At 37.0% G+C, this 20056-nt stretch overlaps 1 protein-coding gene across 1 annotated transcript in view; it reads left to right on the top strand.

Annotated features, from left to right (window-relative positions):
* The window catches only part of ANO3 (anoctamin 3), a 293456-nt gene that overhangs the window by 161877 nt on the left and 111523 nt on the right, over positions 1–20056 (top strand). The window contains exons 5-6 of the mRNA XM_046685171.1: positions 5473–5631; positions 16402–16502. Coding sequence (XP_046541127.1) covers positions 5473–5631; positions 16402–16502 — 260 coding nt within the window. The remainder of the gene's footprint in view (positions 1–5472; positions 5632–16401; positions 16503–20056) is intronic.

The following is a 20056-nucleotide window of genomic DNA, read 5'->3' as shown; positions in this document are numbered from 1 at the left end:
CTTGTTTGCTATCAGTACTTGTTAATCAGGCTGCCTCTGGCTACACCCTGATGTTCCTCAACTCTCTAGCTCAGAACTCTATTGCACATATAAGATAGCACTGTAATTAAACATTTACATGCCTGTCACTCCATATATATGCTAAAATCCCTAAGAGTATTCAGGGTATTCTTATTTTTATCCCTAGAGTTTAGCACAGCTCCTAGCACACATTAGGTGATCAATAAATGCTTGTTAGCTTGAGAAGAATAAATGCTAGGAAAAAAATATACAACTCACAAACAAGCAGTTACTGCCATAATTTTATTTGAAGGATACTCTAAAATGTGTTCTCATGCAAATAGGTAGACTTGTATTGCCTTTTTGCAAATTGGCTAAAATCTTTGCAACAGGTTCCTTATCAACATGAGCCATAGCTTGCATATTCTCAAAGTGTTCTCTAGGAAGACCAGCTTTTCTGAAAGTACTTGAGCTTCATGGTTTGCAGTGCATTAAATAATTACGTTGTTTCAAAACTGTTTAAAGATTAGATAGCTGGGGCATGATCTACATCCCAGGTTTTCTGAAAAAAGCTAGTTTTATTCTGTTTTCTAGGAACAATAAACATGAAAAACCTGATTCTAAATTGATTGCATTCCACACTGTGATTGGAAGGTATTTCACTATTTCAGATAACTCAAGAGATGAGTCTTGACTTCATGTTTGGACAACAATTGTTATATCAAACAATTAAATAAATTGTTCTTTTGGTGTCTAGGTACAATGCTATATGTAATAAATTTCCTGTCAATTCTGCTTTTAAGCAACAGGTTTGAACATAGGTTAATAACAACTTGGTTAATAGTGGCCCTGTATGTATTTGTAGGGGAGGAAGACATTTCTTCTACCCGCTCTGGGTCCTTCTGGCTGAACAATGTATTAAATTCACATGAGACAGAATAACAGGAGAAAATTAAACAAAGCTTTATAACATGTATACATGGGAGAGGTTCTTGCAAACTAAGCAACTCACCAAAATGGCTGAAGCCACCACCTTAAGTATCATCTTCAGCTAAAGAAAAAGGAGGATGTTGGGGGTAGAACATCAGTTATGGGAGATCACCAGACAAGTACACTAAACAAGAGTAAGATTATTATGCAGATTTAAGTCCTTGCCTTCCGCATTGACTAAGAGTTTCTAGAGATAAGGTCATCCCCCTTATTCCTGGTACAGAGAGGGAGACACATTTACAGATGAAGATTTCCCTTACAAATGTAAATATCTCTTAACAAAGGGTAAGCAAATTCTACTTTTCAGAGTTTCTTTCCTATCTGCAGTTTTTAAAAGTAACCAGCCCAAAATAATCATCGTGCCAAAGAGACATATCTTGGGGTGGCCAATTCCAGTCCCCCACATATTAAAATAAAATATAATACTCAACTTTAAAATTATGTAGAATTTATATTACATTCTTTATACATAAATCAGAAGAGATTTCCAAATCTTGCAAGCTTCTCTATTACCATTTTGATAACTACTTTTCATTGTGCCTGGTAAAACTAGTAATACTCATCATTAATAATTTAGAATTGATAGAATAATTAGATAATAAATTAGAATGCTCGTTAATAGAGTCTGATTGTGAACATGTTTACTTAGAGAGAGACAAAACTTCTGAATAATACCTAAGGTCACTTATTGTAAAAAGGACGCAGTGTTTTTTTTGGTGAGGAAGCTTGGCCTTGAGCTAATACCTGTTGCCAATCTTCCTCTTTCTGCTTGAGGAAGAGTGGTCCTGAGCTAACATCTGTGCCCATCTTCCTCTTTTGTATGTGGCCGCCTCCACAGCATGGCTTAATGAGTGGTGTAGGTCCATGCCTGGGATGTGAACCTGCAAACCCAGGCTGGTGAAGTGGAGCATGCAAACTTAACCACTACACCACCAGGCCAGCCCCAATGTACTTTGTTTGTTTGTTTGTTTTTTAATACTAAGGTAGCTGTTTCTCTGGGGGAGTTTAATATATATTTTGCTTAGACTTAGAGTAATGAATAACAGTAACTTTCAGGGTTCCACTTTTAGTCTATGCTGCTCTTAAAATATGAAAAGCACATATAATCTAGTAAAAACTATCTTGTCTTCTCGTAGTTTTTCTTCCAACCAATCATTTGATTTCTGTGTCTTCTCATTAAAGGACTTTTGCCTTCACCTGGGATTAAATATGTTATTAGTGCTATAAGACTCAGGTGATACTTAGGTGGAGAAGGTAGTCTATTTTAAACAAAAGAAAACACAGAGGAAAATTTGTATATGATTTCATTTTAGCCCAATCCTTGTTTAGATTAGCATGGAGATGCCTAAAGGCAGTGGGTTATAGGTATAAAACAGAGAGCAAGCCATGGCATTTGCAGTTCTGCTACAATTTTGTGATTATTCATCTTAACCTGTTATAATTTGTTTTGTTATAAATATTCAAGGGAAGAGGATGAGAAATGACCACATGGTATTTTCTTGGCCTTATCTTTTTGAGGGTAACCCTACCTGGATACACAGAACTATGGATACACCATCTCTTTCTCCCTGCCTTCCTTCCTTCTTCCCACAAATATTTATTAATGCCTACTATGTGAACAAAACAGTAAAAACTTCTTACCATCATAAAATTTATATTATGGTAGAATAAGGCAGACAGTAAACAAAGGATAATTAATAAATACATTTTTTCATGTTAAATAATATGAAAGTTAACAAGTGCTAAGGGAAAACAAATAGGGACAGTAGGATCAAGAGTAGCGTATCATGGAAAGCAATTGGAGGGTCTTGAGGCGAGGGGTTACATGATATAATTTATAACGTGAGGCATCACTCAGGGGTCTCAGTTGTCATGTGGAGAACAGAATGTAGAGGATCAGGGGTTGAAGTCAGGAGAGGAGCCAGCCTGTTGCACTAATCCAGCCAAGGGATGATATGGCAGAGACCATAGTAGTAGTAATGAGGTGTTAAGACAGTGGCCAGATTCTAAATATATTTTTGAGGAATTTTCTGATGATTTGAAAGTTAGGTGGGTGGAAAACAGAGGAAACAAAAACAACTGGAGACTTTTGAGATAAGCAATTGAGAGGATAAAGTTGCAATCAACCAGAGTAAAGAAGGTTTTGGGAAACACTTGGTTTGAGAAAATAAGGAATTCCATTTTGGACAGTCAACTTTGAGACGTCCATTAGACATCCAAGTGAAGAATCAAGAAGGCAATTGGATACAGAAGCCTATGAACATTAATTATGTAATTGTCAGCATGGAGGTGTTTATTTAAAGCCACTACACTGGACAGAATCACAGGGAAGGGAATATAGATAAAGAAGGCAAGGGAACAATGACTGCTCCATTAACAAATCAGAGGAAGGAAGAGAGGAACCGTTAAAAGCTGAGAACAAGTAACCATTTAAGTAGGAGACAATCCAAATAAATGAGATGTCCTGGGATTCAAAGGAAAACAGTGTTTACAGGAGGAGTGAGGGATTCAACTACTGAACTACTGAAAGGTAAAGTAAGAAGAGGATAGAAAATTGATAATTCTATCCAGCAATGAGTATGTCGTTGGTGACCTTGACAAGAGAAGTCTCTGGAGTAGTGGAGGCAAAAGCAGTCTGAAGTCTGAACTTAACTGTGTCTTCTGTGGCCGTAAGTCCTCAGTATCTTTATCATGTAAGAGCTGTAAGTGGCCTTTTTTTAGTTAACCTTCTGTAACTTCTCAAGCCTTGGTCCAGTAATGTGTACTTGTATATGCTTCTTTATCTTTTTTAATATAAATGTCAAGACCACCTAATATCAAATAGTCAAGAGTTCTGGCTTCCCTATTGTTTTGTCCAAGACATTGGGGATGTCAATTAACCTCTGGCTTCTATGTTCTCTTGTCAACATCTACCTTAAAGGGTTGTGAAAATTAAATCAACTACCCTTATAAAGTACTTGGCACATTGCCTGGCACATGGTAAGTGGTCAATTAGTGACAGCTATTATTGTCATTGTTATTACTATGCAACTACAAGGTTTTGGTGACTCCATTGAAGTTGGTTATTTAGCCACTTTGTGGTACCCAATAAAATAATCCTGGAAATCTCAAAACTTTTTATTCTTTGAAGAAAAGGTTGTGCACAGCCTTCTTGACCTTGAGCCTGGAAGTCTCTAGTACTCTGAATTCACCCACTTGAACCTGTTCTCTCTAAAACGCCAGAGTTCCTGAGGCAAGCTAAGCTGTCCCTGTTGGATGAAAGTCTCTCAGATATCTTTTTTATTGCTTCACTTGTATGACCCCTTGGCCTTTATCTCCTTGGCCACTCGGTTGTTCTGGTCCTCACTTCTTATCTGTCCCAAGCAGGCTCCTCCAAAGAAGTCTGAGATGCCTTTGTCTGAAATTATCAACTAGCTCTCAAAGGTTAGGAAATTTTTTGAATCTCAAATGCCTGTATGAGAAAAATGGAATAGAGAGGTGGTGCAGATGTTCAAATAGTTTAATGGAAAATGTGGAGAAAGAAGGACAACGTATATAATAGCTAAGAACATGCACTTGGAGTCAAAATTGGATTCTAGTCCTGGCTCTTCAATGATCTTGGACATTATACTGGTAAAGCATCCCCTCAAAGAAGACCATCAGGAAAATCTTTTGATCAGTAAAGCTTATTTTATTAAAGTTACAGCAAATAATATTATCTGGGTATTCTTAGAAGTCTTTCAAAAATGTGAAGTTAGGGAAGAGTTTTCAAAGGCTTCTCAAACCTCGTCTGGGTGATTTTAAGGTAAGTCTTGCAAGGCAGAAATATGGTTGAAAATTGGGCAGAGTCTGTGAAAAACAGTTGGAGTGAGTGGGCACAGCAAGGTGAGGGCGTTGAAGCTGTCTTGATAAAGCGAGTGATTCGTCTTGGTCAATAAGCTGTTTTAGTTGGATCACAGTCTTATATCCCGGGAGCAAGCATTTCTTGCAGCAAGCAGCTCAAGAATTATTGTTTGGTTCAGTGTTGTTGAACACAGGTTTAGGAAAATAATGTCTGTCTGAGCATTATTTAATATAGGAAATTATGTTGGTTTCGGTTCTCAGTACTGATTTTGTTTAAGTGTTAATATCTTTATCTTTGAAATGCAAGTTGCAGGTATTAAATAAGATAAAACATGTAAAGCATTATGTCTGGGCCTCATGTCAAGTAAATACTCAACATACATTAGCTGAAGTGATTTTTATAGGGCCTTATTGAAGAAAACATATGCAGTTTGATGCCAGCATCAGAGAACCCAGGTTCTGGTATCAGACTGCCTGATTTCAAATCCTGGAACATCACTTGCTAGCTTGTCTCCTGTAGTAGATTGCAAACTTTTTAAATCATCTCTCCATATCTCATTTTTTAGTATCGGATTGCCAATATTCAAACAGAAGTGACTGAAACCAAAATGTGTGTGCTTGTGTAACTCACACTGTTAACAATCATTGCTTTATTTGCAGAATGACATGAATTACATAGCTTCCAGTGGACTTCTATTCAAAGATGGCAAAAAGCGGATTGATTACATCCTGGTTTATCGAAAGTCAAATATACAATATGACAAAAGAAACACATTTGAAAAGAACCTCAGAACAGAAGGCTTGATGTTGGAAAAGGAGGTAGGTGCTTTAATAATATTAGTTATATGATATAATATGCTGGAAGAAATATGATCTCTTATATTTTAGTATAGAAATTGTGTACCACATGGCTTTATAAAATGTACAGTTATTTTCTCCCAAATGTAAAAGAAATACATATGTATAGTCCCATTTAAATTATGTATTCTTTTTTTACTCTATATATTTCTATAAATTTAAATATTTTTCAAAGGGCATAACTATTTTTGCAATTTTAAAAATTGAATGAGGAATGCTTATACCTATGTAAAGTACAAAGCTCCATGAAAAGAAAAACTAAATGTTCAAAAAAAGAGTTAACCAAACTGTTAATTTCTGGGTTTTAAATGGAACTATAATTCATTTTGTTTCCAATCCTTTTTCTTTTATGCTTTTATTTTTTTAGACCAGTTTTAAGATCACAGCAAAATTGAGAGGAAGACACAGAGATTTCCCATTTACCCCCTGCCCTTACAAAAGAGAACGAGAAGACAATCCACAGACTGGGAGAAAATATTTGCAAAAGACACATGTGATAAAAGGCTGTTATCCAAAATATATAAAGAACTCTTAAAAATAAACAATAAGAAAACAAACAACCCAATTAAAAAACAGGCCAAAGATCTTAATAGACACCTCACCAAAGAAGATATACAGTTGGCAAATAAGCATATGAAAAGATCATCCACATAATGTGTCATCAGGAAAATGAAAATTAAAAAATAAATACCACTACACACCTATTAGAATGGCCAATGAAAAATGACTCCTTTTCATTCAGATCTAGATAATTTGCTAATAAGCTTTATCAATGAAACAGAGCACTCACCGATACTTAGATGTGATATTGCAGCCCCCTCTTTTTTTTCCCCAGGGCATATCTCCTGTGATTTGTTTTCTGAGGAACACACATTAAAAAATACTGAACTATACCCTGAGGTGGCCCTAGAAAAATTTATCCATTTGTATTTATTAAAACTCTTTTAATATGTATAAAATAACAACCATACAATTCCTTGACTCCTTACAAGGTAAGGGTTTAGTTGCACACTGCCTAGTGTTACAGAATTGGGCAAGTGGAATTCTGATCTCAATTTCTAATGACTCCTTTAGTTGTGTTTCCTTTTTTATGCCTCTTCTGGAAATTTTAGCCTAAAATATCCGTATCATTGGTGACTAATTCAGTCAAGAAATATTTATTGAAAAAAATCTTAAGAGCTCAGTTTTGTTATAGGCTTTTGTTCTTTTGATTTCCTTGCGATTTCTCCTCCATACAAACAGAATCAATCACTTCCTCATCTGTTCCCAGGGCAGTTTATATGTACATTCTATTATTATACTGGTAGTTATTTTGCTCACATATCTGCTGTTATTTATTAATTCAGCAAATAATTTTGACAGGTACTGTGCAAACAGTTGGGGATCCAATGAGTAAAGCAGACCACATCCCTGACTTCACCAAACTTAGAGTCTGTGTGTGAATCGATCGTGAACATCGTCTAATTGGAAGAGGCATGACTTGCCTCACAGTCTCCACCTAGTTTTCTTGGTGGAATGTCCATTCTCCCTTGTCCCTCCAGATTTTTCCCAAGAATAATGCTGAATGTTGTTCAGCCAAAAGGAGTCCTGTTCTGCTTTTAAAGGGAAGTCCATTCATTCTTGAGCTCTCACTGTTCAGTCATTGCTAACAGATGTTTTTGTTTTGTTTTTTCAGTTTGTCTAGATTGGCTCTCAGCAGGACAGTGTCCCTATGTGTACTCTTGTTCCTGGAAAGAGAGGTTTTTAATTCTGGGTTCCACAATTACAGCTCTTTGAGTTCACATTTACATGCTTAGGATTTGGTTCCCACAGTTCAATAAAGTGCCAGGACAGCTGGCCAGGAGGTGTATTCAACCTCAACTGCACATTTCACTGGAATTGACCATCCCCACAAACTGTGGCCATTGTGTTGAGCACAACTTATGATCTCTGCTTCCTCTTTCCTCCCATTTACCTCCGCTTTGAGGCAAATGACTTCTTGTCCTGATAGTGGAAAGAGTAAAGCCTATCCCAGTTCTCCAGAATAGATGTTATTCATTTTGAAACAGTTGAGGGATTTGCATATCTTCCCTCCAAAAAGGGCCTAGAAGCCTTATGAAATTTGATCCAAAACTCTCTAAGGAGCTCTGCCTACTCAAGCAGGGAAAGTGCTGCAAATTAAAAAAAAAAAATCTTGTTACACTCTTTCCACTTGACTAATAACTAAGAGGATACTTAAGTGTCTTTGCAGCATGAAGCTATTCTCATTGAAAGGTGACTTTCAATCTGTACTTATGATATAAGATCTAAAATTCACTCTTATGAAGATACCCTTTATAATTTCTAACTGTGATAAGTGACCTAAAAACAAGTAAATGTTGCTAGAATGGCTTATAACAAGGGCAACAATCTAGTCTGGAAGGTGAGAGAAGACTAGAAGAAACAGAAGAAGTGAAATTAAAGAAGTAAACTTTGAATTGAAATTTAAAAAATGACTAGTAGTTGATGTAGGTCTAATAAAAGATGTGGTTTTACAATGCTGGCCGCACATTAGAATCACCTGGGGACATTTTACACCAGCGATGCCAAACTCTGCCATAGTGTAGACTGAACAAATATCAGGATGGTAGTGGGAGGAAGGACTCTGGTATTTTTCGATACCAGAAATAAAGGGTACTAGATGAGGTTGGAAAGAATGGCTAGGGTTAGATAATTCCATTTTGTGGTTTAAGACTTTGGATGATTTTCTTAAGAAAAATGGGAAGCCTTTGAATAATTTTAAGCAGGGAAGTATCATGCCCATATTTGTTTTCAAAAAAGATACTGTGGATTGCTGAAAAGAGTATAGATTTGAAGAGCAAGACTGGAGGCACAGAGGTCACGGGTGGCATTAGAGATGGAGAGAAATGAACAAATTTGATAAATAATTTAAAATATAGTTGAAATATAGATATTTGGTGGTGGTTTGGATATGGTAGGAAAAGGAAAGAACATCTCAAGGACAATTTGGGCTTGTGGCTTGAGCAATTTCTTTGTTCATTCAAAGAGCATTAACAAAGCACCTATTGTATGCTATATTCTGGAGATGAATAGGAATGAAGATAAAAATGGGCCATGTTCTCATGGGAGGAGAGAAACCATAAACAGACAAGAAAAATGGCATAGTGAGGAAGGTTACTCAAAAATTACAACAGAATAGTGTTATACAGAGAGTGTGACTAGGTATCTATGTTAGCATGTGGGATCTGAAAGAAAGTGATTGGATAGAAAAGGAGTTCATGATGGGAAGACAAGAGGGCAGAATGTTATCTGCAGAAGAAATCACCAGTATAAAAACACTGTTGACCAGAAGAGAGCTCATTTGGGGAGAAAGTGGGATAGGATTATGGGAAGGAAGGTCAGAAACTAGTGATTGAGGTACATTTGAGAAATACAAATAGAAATGTTTGAAATTTGTGTGTAGACCCAAATGAGGAGTCTGAACTGAAGGTAAATGCTTTCATTTTTAGGGTATAGATGGTGATGTAAGCCATGTATTAGGATGAAATCCCTAGAGAGAATGAGAAAACAGTGAGCCTGGGAGTGACCTATAAAAGGTAGGCAAGGAGAATAGACATTTGAAGGAGTTGGAGGTAGGTGTAAGGGGAAGAATGAGGAGTCACAGGGAAGAGTGGTTACGGGGTAAAACACTGCTGAGAATCAGATAAGAGAAAGAGGTCCGTTTAGTTGGAGGATGTGGAGCTCTTTGGTGAAGGAGAGGAGATTCTCCTTTGGCAAGGAGAATCATTTCTCTGAGGAGATGGACTTGCAATCTAGATGGGCATGAGCTGAAGAGTGACTAGACAATAGAAAATTAGAGGCAGCAGCAAAAGTCATCAACTTGCTTATCTGTGAATGGGAGGATGGCAAACAACAGCCAGAGAAAGAAAGAGGTCTCATGAAGTTACTTCCTTCTTACCTCCATGCCACTCAAGTCATGCTGTGGTGGTGTCCCACATAGAAGAACCAGGAGTTACAACTGGGATCTACAACTATGTACTGGGGCTCTGGGGAGAAAAAAGAAAAGGACGATTGGGAACAGCTGTTAGCTCAGGGCCAACCTTCCTCACAAAAAAATAAAATAAAATAAAAGGCCTTTGGGGGGCTGGCCCCGTGGCCGAGTGGTTAAGTCCGCGCTCTCCGCTGCAGGCGGCCCAGTGTTTCATTGGTTCGAATCCTGGGCGCGGACATGGCACTGCTCATCAAACCACGCTGAGGCAGCGTCCCACATGCCACAACTAGAAGAACCCACAACGAAGAATATACAACTATGTACTGGGGGGCTTTGGGGAGAAAAAGGAAAAAATAAAATCTTTAAAAAAAAAAAAATAAAAGGCCTTTGGGGAAGATCCAATACACTGAATATCAAGTGTAATATCAAAGAAATTCAAGATTCCTGGATTGTATTTTTTTTGTAGAAAAGTTAATTTTCTAAAATTACTTATTTTGTCAAAGATATTTTTACAAAAGGGTTATCTTTACTTATATTCCTAATTCTAAGAGTAAGGACATTGATGTTTTTAATGGTCGAGTTAATTAGGATTAGATTAATTATGCCAACATTAGTGCGTAAAATCAGCCTGATATGACAAATGCAGTTTAGGTGAACAAAAACGTGTTTCCATAATAAGCATTCTAACATTATATCATTAAAAAATATTGCCTTAAGTTTTCAATTCAAGATTTCTTGACATTTTTTATATTGGTTTCCTGTTGCTGCTTAAAAATTACCACACACTGAGCCAGCCCTAATTGCCTAGTGGTTAAAGTTTGGTGCTCTCACCACTTCGGTAGCCTGGCTTCAGTTCCCAGTTGTGGAACCACACCACCTGTCTGTCAGTCGGCATGCTGTGGTGGCAGCTCACATAGAAGAACTAGAAGGACTTAGGATATAAAACCATGCACTGGGGCTTTGGGAAGAAAAGAGAAGACAGAGAGGAAGATTGGCAACAGACGTTAGCTCAGGGCAAATCTTAACCAGCCAAAAAAAAAAAAATTACTACACATTTAGCAGCTTGAAACAGAACCCATTTATTAGTACACAGTTCTGTAGATCAGGGATTTGGATTGGACGTGGGCTCTTTGCTCAGTTTCTCACAAGATTTAAATCAGTGTAGTGGCCAGGCTGCATTCACATCTGGAGCTCAGGATACTCTTTCAAGCTTATGTGGTTGTGGCAGGATTCAGTTCGTTGTGGTTGTAGGGACTGAGGTCCCTAGTTCCTTGCTGACTGTCAGCCAGGAACTATTCTCAGCTCCTGGAGGCCATTCTCATTCCTTTCCACATGGCCCCCTCCATTTTCAAAGCCAACAATGGAGAATTTTCCTTGTGTCCCTCTGCTGTTTTGAGTCTCTTTTAGGGGCTCATCTGCCGTGGAGGATAATCTCCCCTTCTTAACAGCAAATGTGCCATATAACATAGCGCTCATGGGAGTGAATATTCCATCCTATCCGCATATCCCAGGGACTGTACAGGACAAGGACAGGAGGGCATGAGGATCTTGGAGAACTTAGAATTCTGCCAACCACACTAGTAGAAAAGATCAGTGTCATGAAGAAGTCTATTGCCATTCTAAACAAACAGAAAGAAACTTAACTGTGACGACGAGATAGAACCTAAGTATATTTGTAGTTTAAGTCTTTTGTTAATTGATGACTAACTGGTATATAAATCCTTACAGCAATCTGAACTACCAAATCAGTGTTTTGAATTATCATAAACTTTTATTTCCTATCCAAGTTTATGTTATTGGAGGCTATGGCCTTTGGTTGCAATTTAATTTTAATCAATATTACATTGAAAATATTTAGGGCTTGTGACAGGAGTTTTGGGGAAATGAAATGGTGAAAATGTCAGCAAGTATCAGATTTGTTAGCTGGAAAATGAGCATATGCCTAAGGGAACGAGTCCCCATTTTGTAAATTTACATTCACCTAAGCTAAGCATTGAGCCTGGCACAGAGTAGATCTCACATCCTCATTAAGTCGCATGTTTATTTAGACAGTGTCTAGATGGTCACTTAATCAGTAGATAATGATGCATATTTGAGTGGGTAGATGACCTGTAACTGTTAGAATAGGTGCTTTTTTATCCAAGTAGATTTCCAGATCATATCAGAAATTTGTCTTTATCTTGGACTTAATACCATGAGCTACCACATCCTATTTTCTTTCAGCTCTTTGTCATTGACTTTCAGAGTGACATTGTAAAACCACAATTTTTAAACTTCGTCTACTCTCCAGAGTGAATGTTCTACCTCTTTGGAATTTGGGATGGAATTATTAAATAATAAGGTGCAGTATGAAGGCCCTGGGTGTTTTATTCCCTCAGAAAAGCCCGCCTTCATCAGAAGCTAAGCAGAGTAGTGCCCGCTTGGGAGCTTTTGATTCCAAGGGAGAAGGTCATCTTTCTTCCTGACAGCACCATCCATTCACCAACTCCCTGCTCAGTAGCTACAAGAAAATGAAACTATTTTTGTTTTGTTTTGATTTAAGTAGAGGTATAACAAAAAAAAAAATTAAGTTGAGGAAGTTATAAAAGAAGACGACATAAAATTAGAAATGTCTTAGGTGTATGTGCACTTAGCTTGACTTTTCTCTCCTTTATGGTAGAGTTAATGCAGAAACATCCTTCTAAAGCATCCCTTTTATTTAAGTGTCTTAGGTTATTTCACATCTTAGAGTTTGACAGGAATGAATTAATAATCAGTGGTAAGCCAGCTATTCATGATGCTTATTGGAATCCTGACATAGCACCTCTTTGAGAATAATTCTGGCTTATTTGCTTTGTTGTCTCCATCATCTCTTGCTTAGGCACAGAGTACGTAGAATGTGTACTCAGAATGTTAACTCATTCATTCATTCATCCATTCAACACATGCTTCGTAAGTGACTACTGTGTGCCTGGCGTAGAACTAGGTGCTTGGTATACATAAATGAGCAAATGAAAAAACAAAGATCCCTTCCGTCATGGTACTTACATAATAAATAGACCCATTCCTTAGAAGATAATAAGGACATAAGATCATTTCCTATATATTTCTACAGGAAAAAGAATACAGCAACGTTAAGAAGGATGGGGCAAGGACAGGCAAGTAGTAGCAAGTGAACAAATGATAGAAGCGGAGTGAGTGAGAGGGAGAGTGGGGGAAGAAGAGGTTAGGGAGATGTGAGAGTGAGATTATAAAAGGCTGAGTAGGTCATTGAAAAAACTTTGGCTTCCACTCTGAATGAAATGGGGTTCTGAGAAATGATATGATCTGAGCTACATTTGAAAGGATCACTCTGGCTGCTATGCAATGGATAGACTATTGGAGCAACAATATGAGCAAAGGTTCCATTAGAAAGCACTGTAGGAATCCAGCCAGAGATGATGGTGGCTTCGACCAGGGTGGGAGCTGTGGAGGAGGTGGGGAGTGATCAGATTCTGGCTGTACATACTCTAAGGTAAAACAAATGAGAAACTATCTGGTAGTATGAAACCCAAGTTCTCCTGCTGTGGAGGTTAAACCTTTCCAGATGTCTCCTAACAGGCATACATGTATTAGTCACTCCTTCTTCATGCTGCTTCTGTACTCTGGACCAACGTGCCTAGGCTTCAGGAACTGTGACACTCTGAGGGAGAAAGAGCTCCATTCCTACCAGAATAAGGCCCAGCTCCTGAGAAACTAGTTTTTGTCTCAGAATTTGCCTAATCTTCAATAGAGATCTCCATTTTCAAGCTCACTTGGAACCCTGGGAGGAAATGCAATCATCATTCATCAGTTGATTTCTCACGGGCTTGGTTATTCAGCCTTAAATTATCTTACACATAGAATGCATGAGTCTCGTATAGACTGATTTTGTCTGAGTCTAGACTCATTTATTTTCAGAGAAGTCTCTCTTCCAGATTCTGGGGAAAGTGAGCATTAGATATGTTTTCTGAAATCTGGAAGGTCTCATTCTTTTTCTCTCTTTGAATAACTGCTGCAAAAGAACCCACATCTCCCCAAGAACAAACAATAACATTCAGGCTTAGGACGCTTTAAATATATACAGAGGGAAGAGATAAATCTTCCAAGGAAACTATAGTATATACACATAAAGTTTGATTATAATTTATACCCAGTTTATATTACCAGAAAAAATATTTAACTCTTCAATCATTTGATTCAAGTCACTCTACTTCAGAGTTTCCCAGAAATCGTAGATTGTTACTGGTTTTATACTTGTAAAACTCAAAGTCCTATTATCGAAGGCTTACAATATCAAGGGACAGGCTCCACTAAAGATGAATCAGTTAGCCGTTTACTGAGAAAAAGAAAATACAAAGATTCTAGTGAACATTTGAAATTATCCATTATTTTGGCTATGGTCTGATTGGAGAGGAATGCTCTCAACTGAGAATGCCCAGTTCTGGATAACCTGTTATCCTTGGGCTCTTCATATGTCCAGTCTCTCATAACACTCACAACAACTTTGTGAGTTAAGATCATTCTCTCCATTTTTCAGGAGAGAAAACAGAGTATCAGCGAGGTTGGGTAATTTTCCCATGGTCGTAGAGCTAGTAAATGGTAGAGATCCAATTTGTACTTAAGTTTTTGTGACTCCAAGCACCATGTTTTTTCTACCATGCCATGTGATTTCTTCTAAGTAGGCAGTCAGGATTGATGAAATTTAAATTGTGCCAGGCAGTGAAAGGCAAGTTGGTGTAGCACTAGTAGCCAACACCACAATTTCAAAAGAAGGATCTTTGTTATCATATTGAATATAAGAACTTTTGCATGAATAAAGCAGGAAAAGCTAGGCATGCACTGCATAACAATGTTTTGGTCCATGACGGACCGCGTATACAACAGTAGTCCTATAAGATTAGCACCATTAGGTGTGTGTGGGCTATACCATCTAGGTTTGTGTAAGTACACTCTATGATGTTCGCACAAGGACAAAATCACCTAATGATGCATTTCTCAGAACTTATCCCCATCCTTAAGCAATGTGTGTCTATAGTAAAACATGAAATGCTTCTTTCTCTTGCCTCAGATGCTGCAGTCATTTCAATAGGTGAATGCCTATGCCGCTTTATGTTTTAAAAAGGTTTTCTTGTCTTTACCTCTCCTGCACTGAAAGCTTTCAACCAAGTCTGGGACAGTCACTAAAAAGAGCTTGGAGGTATCAACATCATAATTGTTCCCCTTTTCCTTCAGCAATGACAGATTTCCAGCTGAGTTAAAAAATATATTTTTTAGCAAATAATTGTTTGAATGAATTAGTGCTCATTTTAAAAAAATTGTACACCTTATTTCCTCAAGCATAGCAAATGTGTGTAACCTTGGTCTGAATTCAAAGGCCTGTAGATATTTAAAATATACTATGTGTTCTGTCACTGTCAATTTTTATTTCCATCATTCTTTACCTTTAACGTAAAATAAATATATTCAAAGTAGGAAAGCCCTTTGGAAATTGTACTGATGTAAAAACATATTTTGCTATTTTTTCCATAATGATTTGCAAAATATGAATTTATGAATGTAAAAATTGTGCCATTTAATTATAAAACATATATGATTTTAAATTAAACTGATAAATTTCTTCCATACTTTTAAGCTTTTGAGCTTGACACGTTTCTTGACAAGTTCTTTCTAGTTGAAATTTAAATGAACAATGTTAACCAAATGTAGTCCAGCTGTATCTAACCTGGCATATGTGTCTAAATGGAAGCAAACCGCAGTTCTTTTTTACAAATGTTCAGCTCCTGTAATCACATGAACGATCAGCTCTGTGGAATTCATTGCTAGAATGGTCACAAACTTGATCCTTGCTCTCCGGGCCTCAGACAGTGTAGGATCTTCAGAAAATAACTGTATAGGCTTTTTGTAAAAAAGTAGAATATGACCATGAATGATACATAATGCCAAAATAGTCAGTTATTTAAATGGTTACTTATGTTAGACTACTGGACAAAATCTAAGAAGCTTGATGATCATCTGGTTCAGAAAGACATCTGATTCTCTTAGTGATATAAGCAAAATATTTGCAACAATAGAATCCAATTCTGGGAATTCTTCAAAATTAGAACATGATAGAAAATTTTGTAAAAAGCTCCTTAGATAATTCTGATGCACACTTGACTGTGCTAAAACACCACTTGTCTATCAAAGATGTGTAATTTCTTATGATCTCCTGATACAAGTATAAGTGGATGGAAAGCTTAGAGTAAGTGTGCAAGTTTAACAGCTCTGTAACGTCATGGACTTGTATGCCTTATACTCCATTTTTCCCCAGAATTTTCATAGCACCCAGAAAGTAGTAATTTTTAAATAAATTGTGGTAGAAGAATAAGTGAATGAAATAATGAAGGGCTGGTGGCAAGTGTCAGTGTTTTCTACCCCTTCTGAGTAGGAATGAGAGGATCATGATGAAATGTTCACCAAGAATAACTCCGGATTCCTAACTGGCTCATGATTGTTCTGATTGAGGATTCTCATGTTGATAATGGTCAGTATAAGAAAATGCACTAACTCACATAGGTGATTATTTCTTAATACAATGGCATTATTGCATTTTTATTACGGTTTTCTGTATTAAGAATTTGTTATCCATATTCCTTTTAAAGGAGTGACAATGATTCATGGGTAGGCAAGGGGACAGCGTTCTCTCCTCTCAGATCAAATTGTGGCATGCTATCCTCAGCTCTTGTTCTGAATAATGGTGCCTGTCCTGCTATCCTTTGCAGCCAGCTGTTGCAAACCCTGATATCATGTTTATTAAAATTCACATTCCATGGGACACGCTGTGCAAGTATGCAGAGAGGCTGAATATCAGGATGCCTTTCAGGTACTTTCAAATTTTATTTCATTCTATCTCAGTGTATATTAAAATGAGTCTGGTTTTTCCAAAACCTCAGAGCAATAAATTTAACTCTTTCTACAGAAGAAATGGTTTTTCTTCCAAAGGTTAGGTTTTTTGAACAGTTTTTTTTTCTTATAATTTTCTTGTCTAATGTGGTAAACTTTCTGGTTCCCTGGACATTTTATATCATTTCTAGGTGGACTCGCCTACAGAGAGGGAAAAACAGTAGTTTTCAAATGTTAACTTATAGCATAATTCCCAAGATCAATCTCATTTCCTATTTCATATGGATAGATAGAACTCCTGTTGTTTTAGTGGAAGGCAGGAAACGTAAGTGTGTAGCATCGTTGCGTATACAAATATGTTCTTCTTCTCTGTACAATGGTTAGCAAGAATTATTCCTCATGTGCAATTCAACTAGGATGTTTTCTTAGCTCTGTCCTCAGTACCAAAGGATAAATGGTAATGAGAGCCCAGCTCAGTTCAAAGATTTTTTCAGTACTTCCTATAGGCAAGCAAAGATTGAATACACGTTTCCCTATACTGTGTTCTTGTGTTATATGCAGAATGTATCACTTTCCTCCATCATTTCTTAAAGTTAAATTCAATAGTTTTCCTACTATGTGCAAAGATATGAACATTTACATTTATTTGGAGCTCTATACGCTTCATCAGGTACTAAGAAGGTTTAAAGAGGCTCAGAGTAACAGGACACCAAGTAAATGAGCCTCTGGATAATGAATATGAATTAACATTAAAAGCTCAATTCAAAAATATGGAGAAATGTCTCCAACCTGATAGTATGGAAGAGGCCAACTTCTTGACTTCTGAAGAATTTTTTCCTATTGATGCTATGTCTTCTTCTAAAAGGAGTTTTTTTGAAATACTTACCTGGGACTTATGACAGGCTGATAATGGGAGAGTACTTGCCATTTGCTCCATCTGATTTCTTCTTGTTTGGTCTGTACATATTCATGATACACAAAATCAGGCAGAATTAAAAGAATGAATAAATTTTAACCTATGAAGTTAGCAAAAAATTTTCAAGTAGTAAACTTCAAACCTAGTACAGATATAGTAAATAATCACCTTTACTTATGGTGGTAGTCAAACTTCATAAAATATTCTGAAATTCAATTTGAAAATATTTTCTGTGAGCATTAAAGCTTTTCATAGTCTCAAGCTCTCACCTCAAGAAGATAATTGAAAAAAGTATGAAAACATTCCCTGAAGTATTATTTATAATTGCGGAAAATTGAAATAGCTTCTATGTTCAATAGTGGAAGATTTAAGTATATCACAATATACCCTTGTAATGAAATGTAATATTTATAAAATAATGGGTACAAGGATTTCTTAATCATAGGGATATCATAAATAATAAAATTCAAATAAAATGTATATGGGATATGTATTTATTCATACAATGTGATCTCAACAATGTAAAATACATATGAATAAAATTGCAAGAAAATAGGCTAAAAATGATTGCTTCTGATGGGTGGAATTATGGGTTCCTATTATTTTATTGGTTTACATCCTTATGATATTATCTATTTTTAAAAGTTCTAATTTGACTGCAGGATATAAACAAGGATGTGAAAGAAATGTGACACCCAAGACAATGACCTACCTTCAGATATCAGGGTGAAATTGCTAAAGAATTTCCAAATTGAGCCTAAGTGATTAGCCATGCCTTCACCCTGCCCCTATTCCTGTGATTTCAGCATTGTTTTTAAGAGCTATAGTTGAATTTATGCACAAACTAGTTTCCTTGTAGATCTAAAAGGAGGAAGCTCTTGCAGTCTATCACAAAGTGTACCATCGCAGTGGGTTTCAATGTTCAGGTTCAGTTCAGGTTGAATGAATGTTATGTTAAAATATCATCAGAAAGTGAGCATGTCTCACACCTACCTCCTCTGGACTTTGTACAAAACAGATGTTTGCCAGCAGTCCAGAAGACTGGTTCCCTTTTTGCTATCTAAGGGGGAATTTGGCATCATTTGACTCTTAGATACTGGCAAAGGTGCTTATTACTAATTTGCATTTATACTTTTTTTTTGAAAGTTGAGTTCATACCTTTTTATTGTTTTTATTTGTACTTCTTCAATTACTACAAAGATTGAACTTTTGTTTATAGGTTTATAGGCTATTTGTATTTGATATTTTTAGACTATATTGTCCTTTGTCCATTGGAAGGTGTTAGCAGTTTCTTCATTGATTTGTAAGAGCCCATTATCAATCAAAACTATCAATCATGTCATGAGTTATCTATCATCATGGAACGATCAGTTCTCCCAATCTGGTTTGTCTTTTCTTTTTTTTATTTGAGTTCATAATAGTTTACATCATTGTGAAATTTCAGTTGTACATTCTTTCTTTTCTTTTTTTTTTTTTTTTTTTTGAGGAAGACTAGCCCTGAGCTAACTACTGCCAATCCTCTTTTTGCTGAGGAAGACTGGCCCTGAGCTAACATCCGTGCCCATCTTCCTCTACTTTATACGTGGGATGCCTACCACAGCATGGCTTTTGCCAAGCGGTGCCATGTCTGCACCCCAGATCCGAACCAGCAAAGCCCCGGCCGCCGAGAAGCGGAACGTGTGAACTTAACCACTGCGCCACCGGGCTAGACCCTGTACATTATTTCTTGTCTGTCACCGCATAGGCATTCCCCTTCACCGGCTGTGCCCACCCCTCACCCCCTTTCCCCTGGTAACCACTAAACTGTTTTCTTTGTCCATGTGTTTGTTTATATTCCACATATGAATGAAATCATCTGGTGTTTGTCTTTCTCCCTCTGGCTTATTTCGCTTAGCACAATTCCCTCCTGCTTCATCCATGTTGTTGCAAATGAGATGATTTTGTCTGTTTTTATGGTTGAGTAGTATTCCATCGTGTATATATACCACATCATCTTTATCCAATCATGAGTCGATGGGCACTTGGATTGGTTCCATGTCTTGGCTATGGTGACTAGTGCTGCAATGAACATAGGGGTGCATATATTACTTTAGATTGTGGATTTCAAGTTGTTTGGGTAGATACCCAGTAGTGGGATAGCTGGGTCACATGGCAGTTCTATTTTCAGTTTTTTGAGGAATCTCCATACTGTTTTCCATAGTGGCTGCACCAGCTTCATTCCCACCAGCAGTGTATGAGGGTTCCCTTTTCTCCACACCCTCTCCAACATTTGTTATTTTTAACCTTAGTGATTACAGCCATTTTAACAGGCATAAGGTGGTATCTTAATGGAGTTTGGATTTGCATTTCCCTGATGATTAGTGATATTGAATGTCTTTTCATGTGTTTATTGGCCATCTGTATATCTTCTTTGGAAAAATGTCTGTTCATATCCTCTGCCCATTTTTTGGTCACGCTCTTTGTTTTTTTTGTTGTTCAGTTGTGTGAGTTCCTTATACATTATAGAGATTAACCCTTTATCAGATATATGATTTGCAAATATTTTCTCACCATTGGTGGGTTGTCTTTTGGTTTTGAGCCTAGTTTCTTTTGCCTTGCAGAAGCTCTTTAGTCTGATG

Source organism: Equus quagga, chromosome 14, assembly GCF_021613505.1.
Source record: "Equus quagga isolate Etosha38 chromosome 14, UCLA_HA_Equagga_1.0, whole genome shotgun sequence".
NCBI classification, from domain to species: Eukaryota; Metazoa; Chordata; class Mammalia; order Perissodactyla; family Equidae; genus Equus; species Equus quagga.
This window is presented reverse-complemented; position numbering and strand designations above follow the sequence as displayed.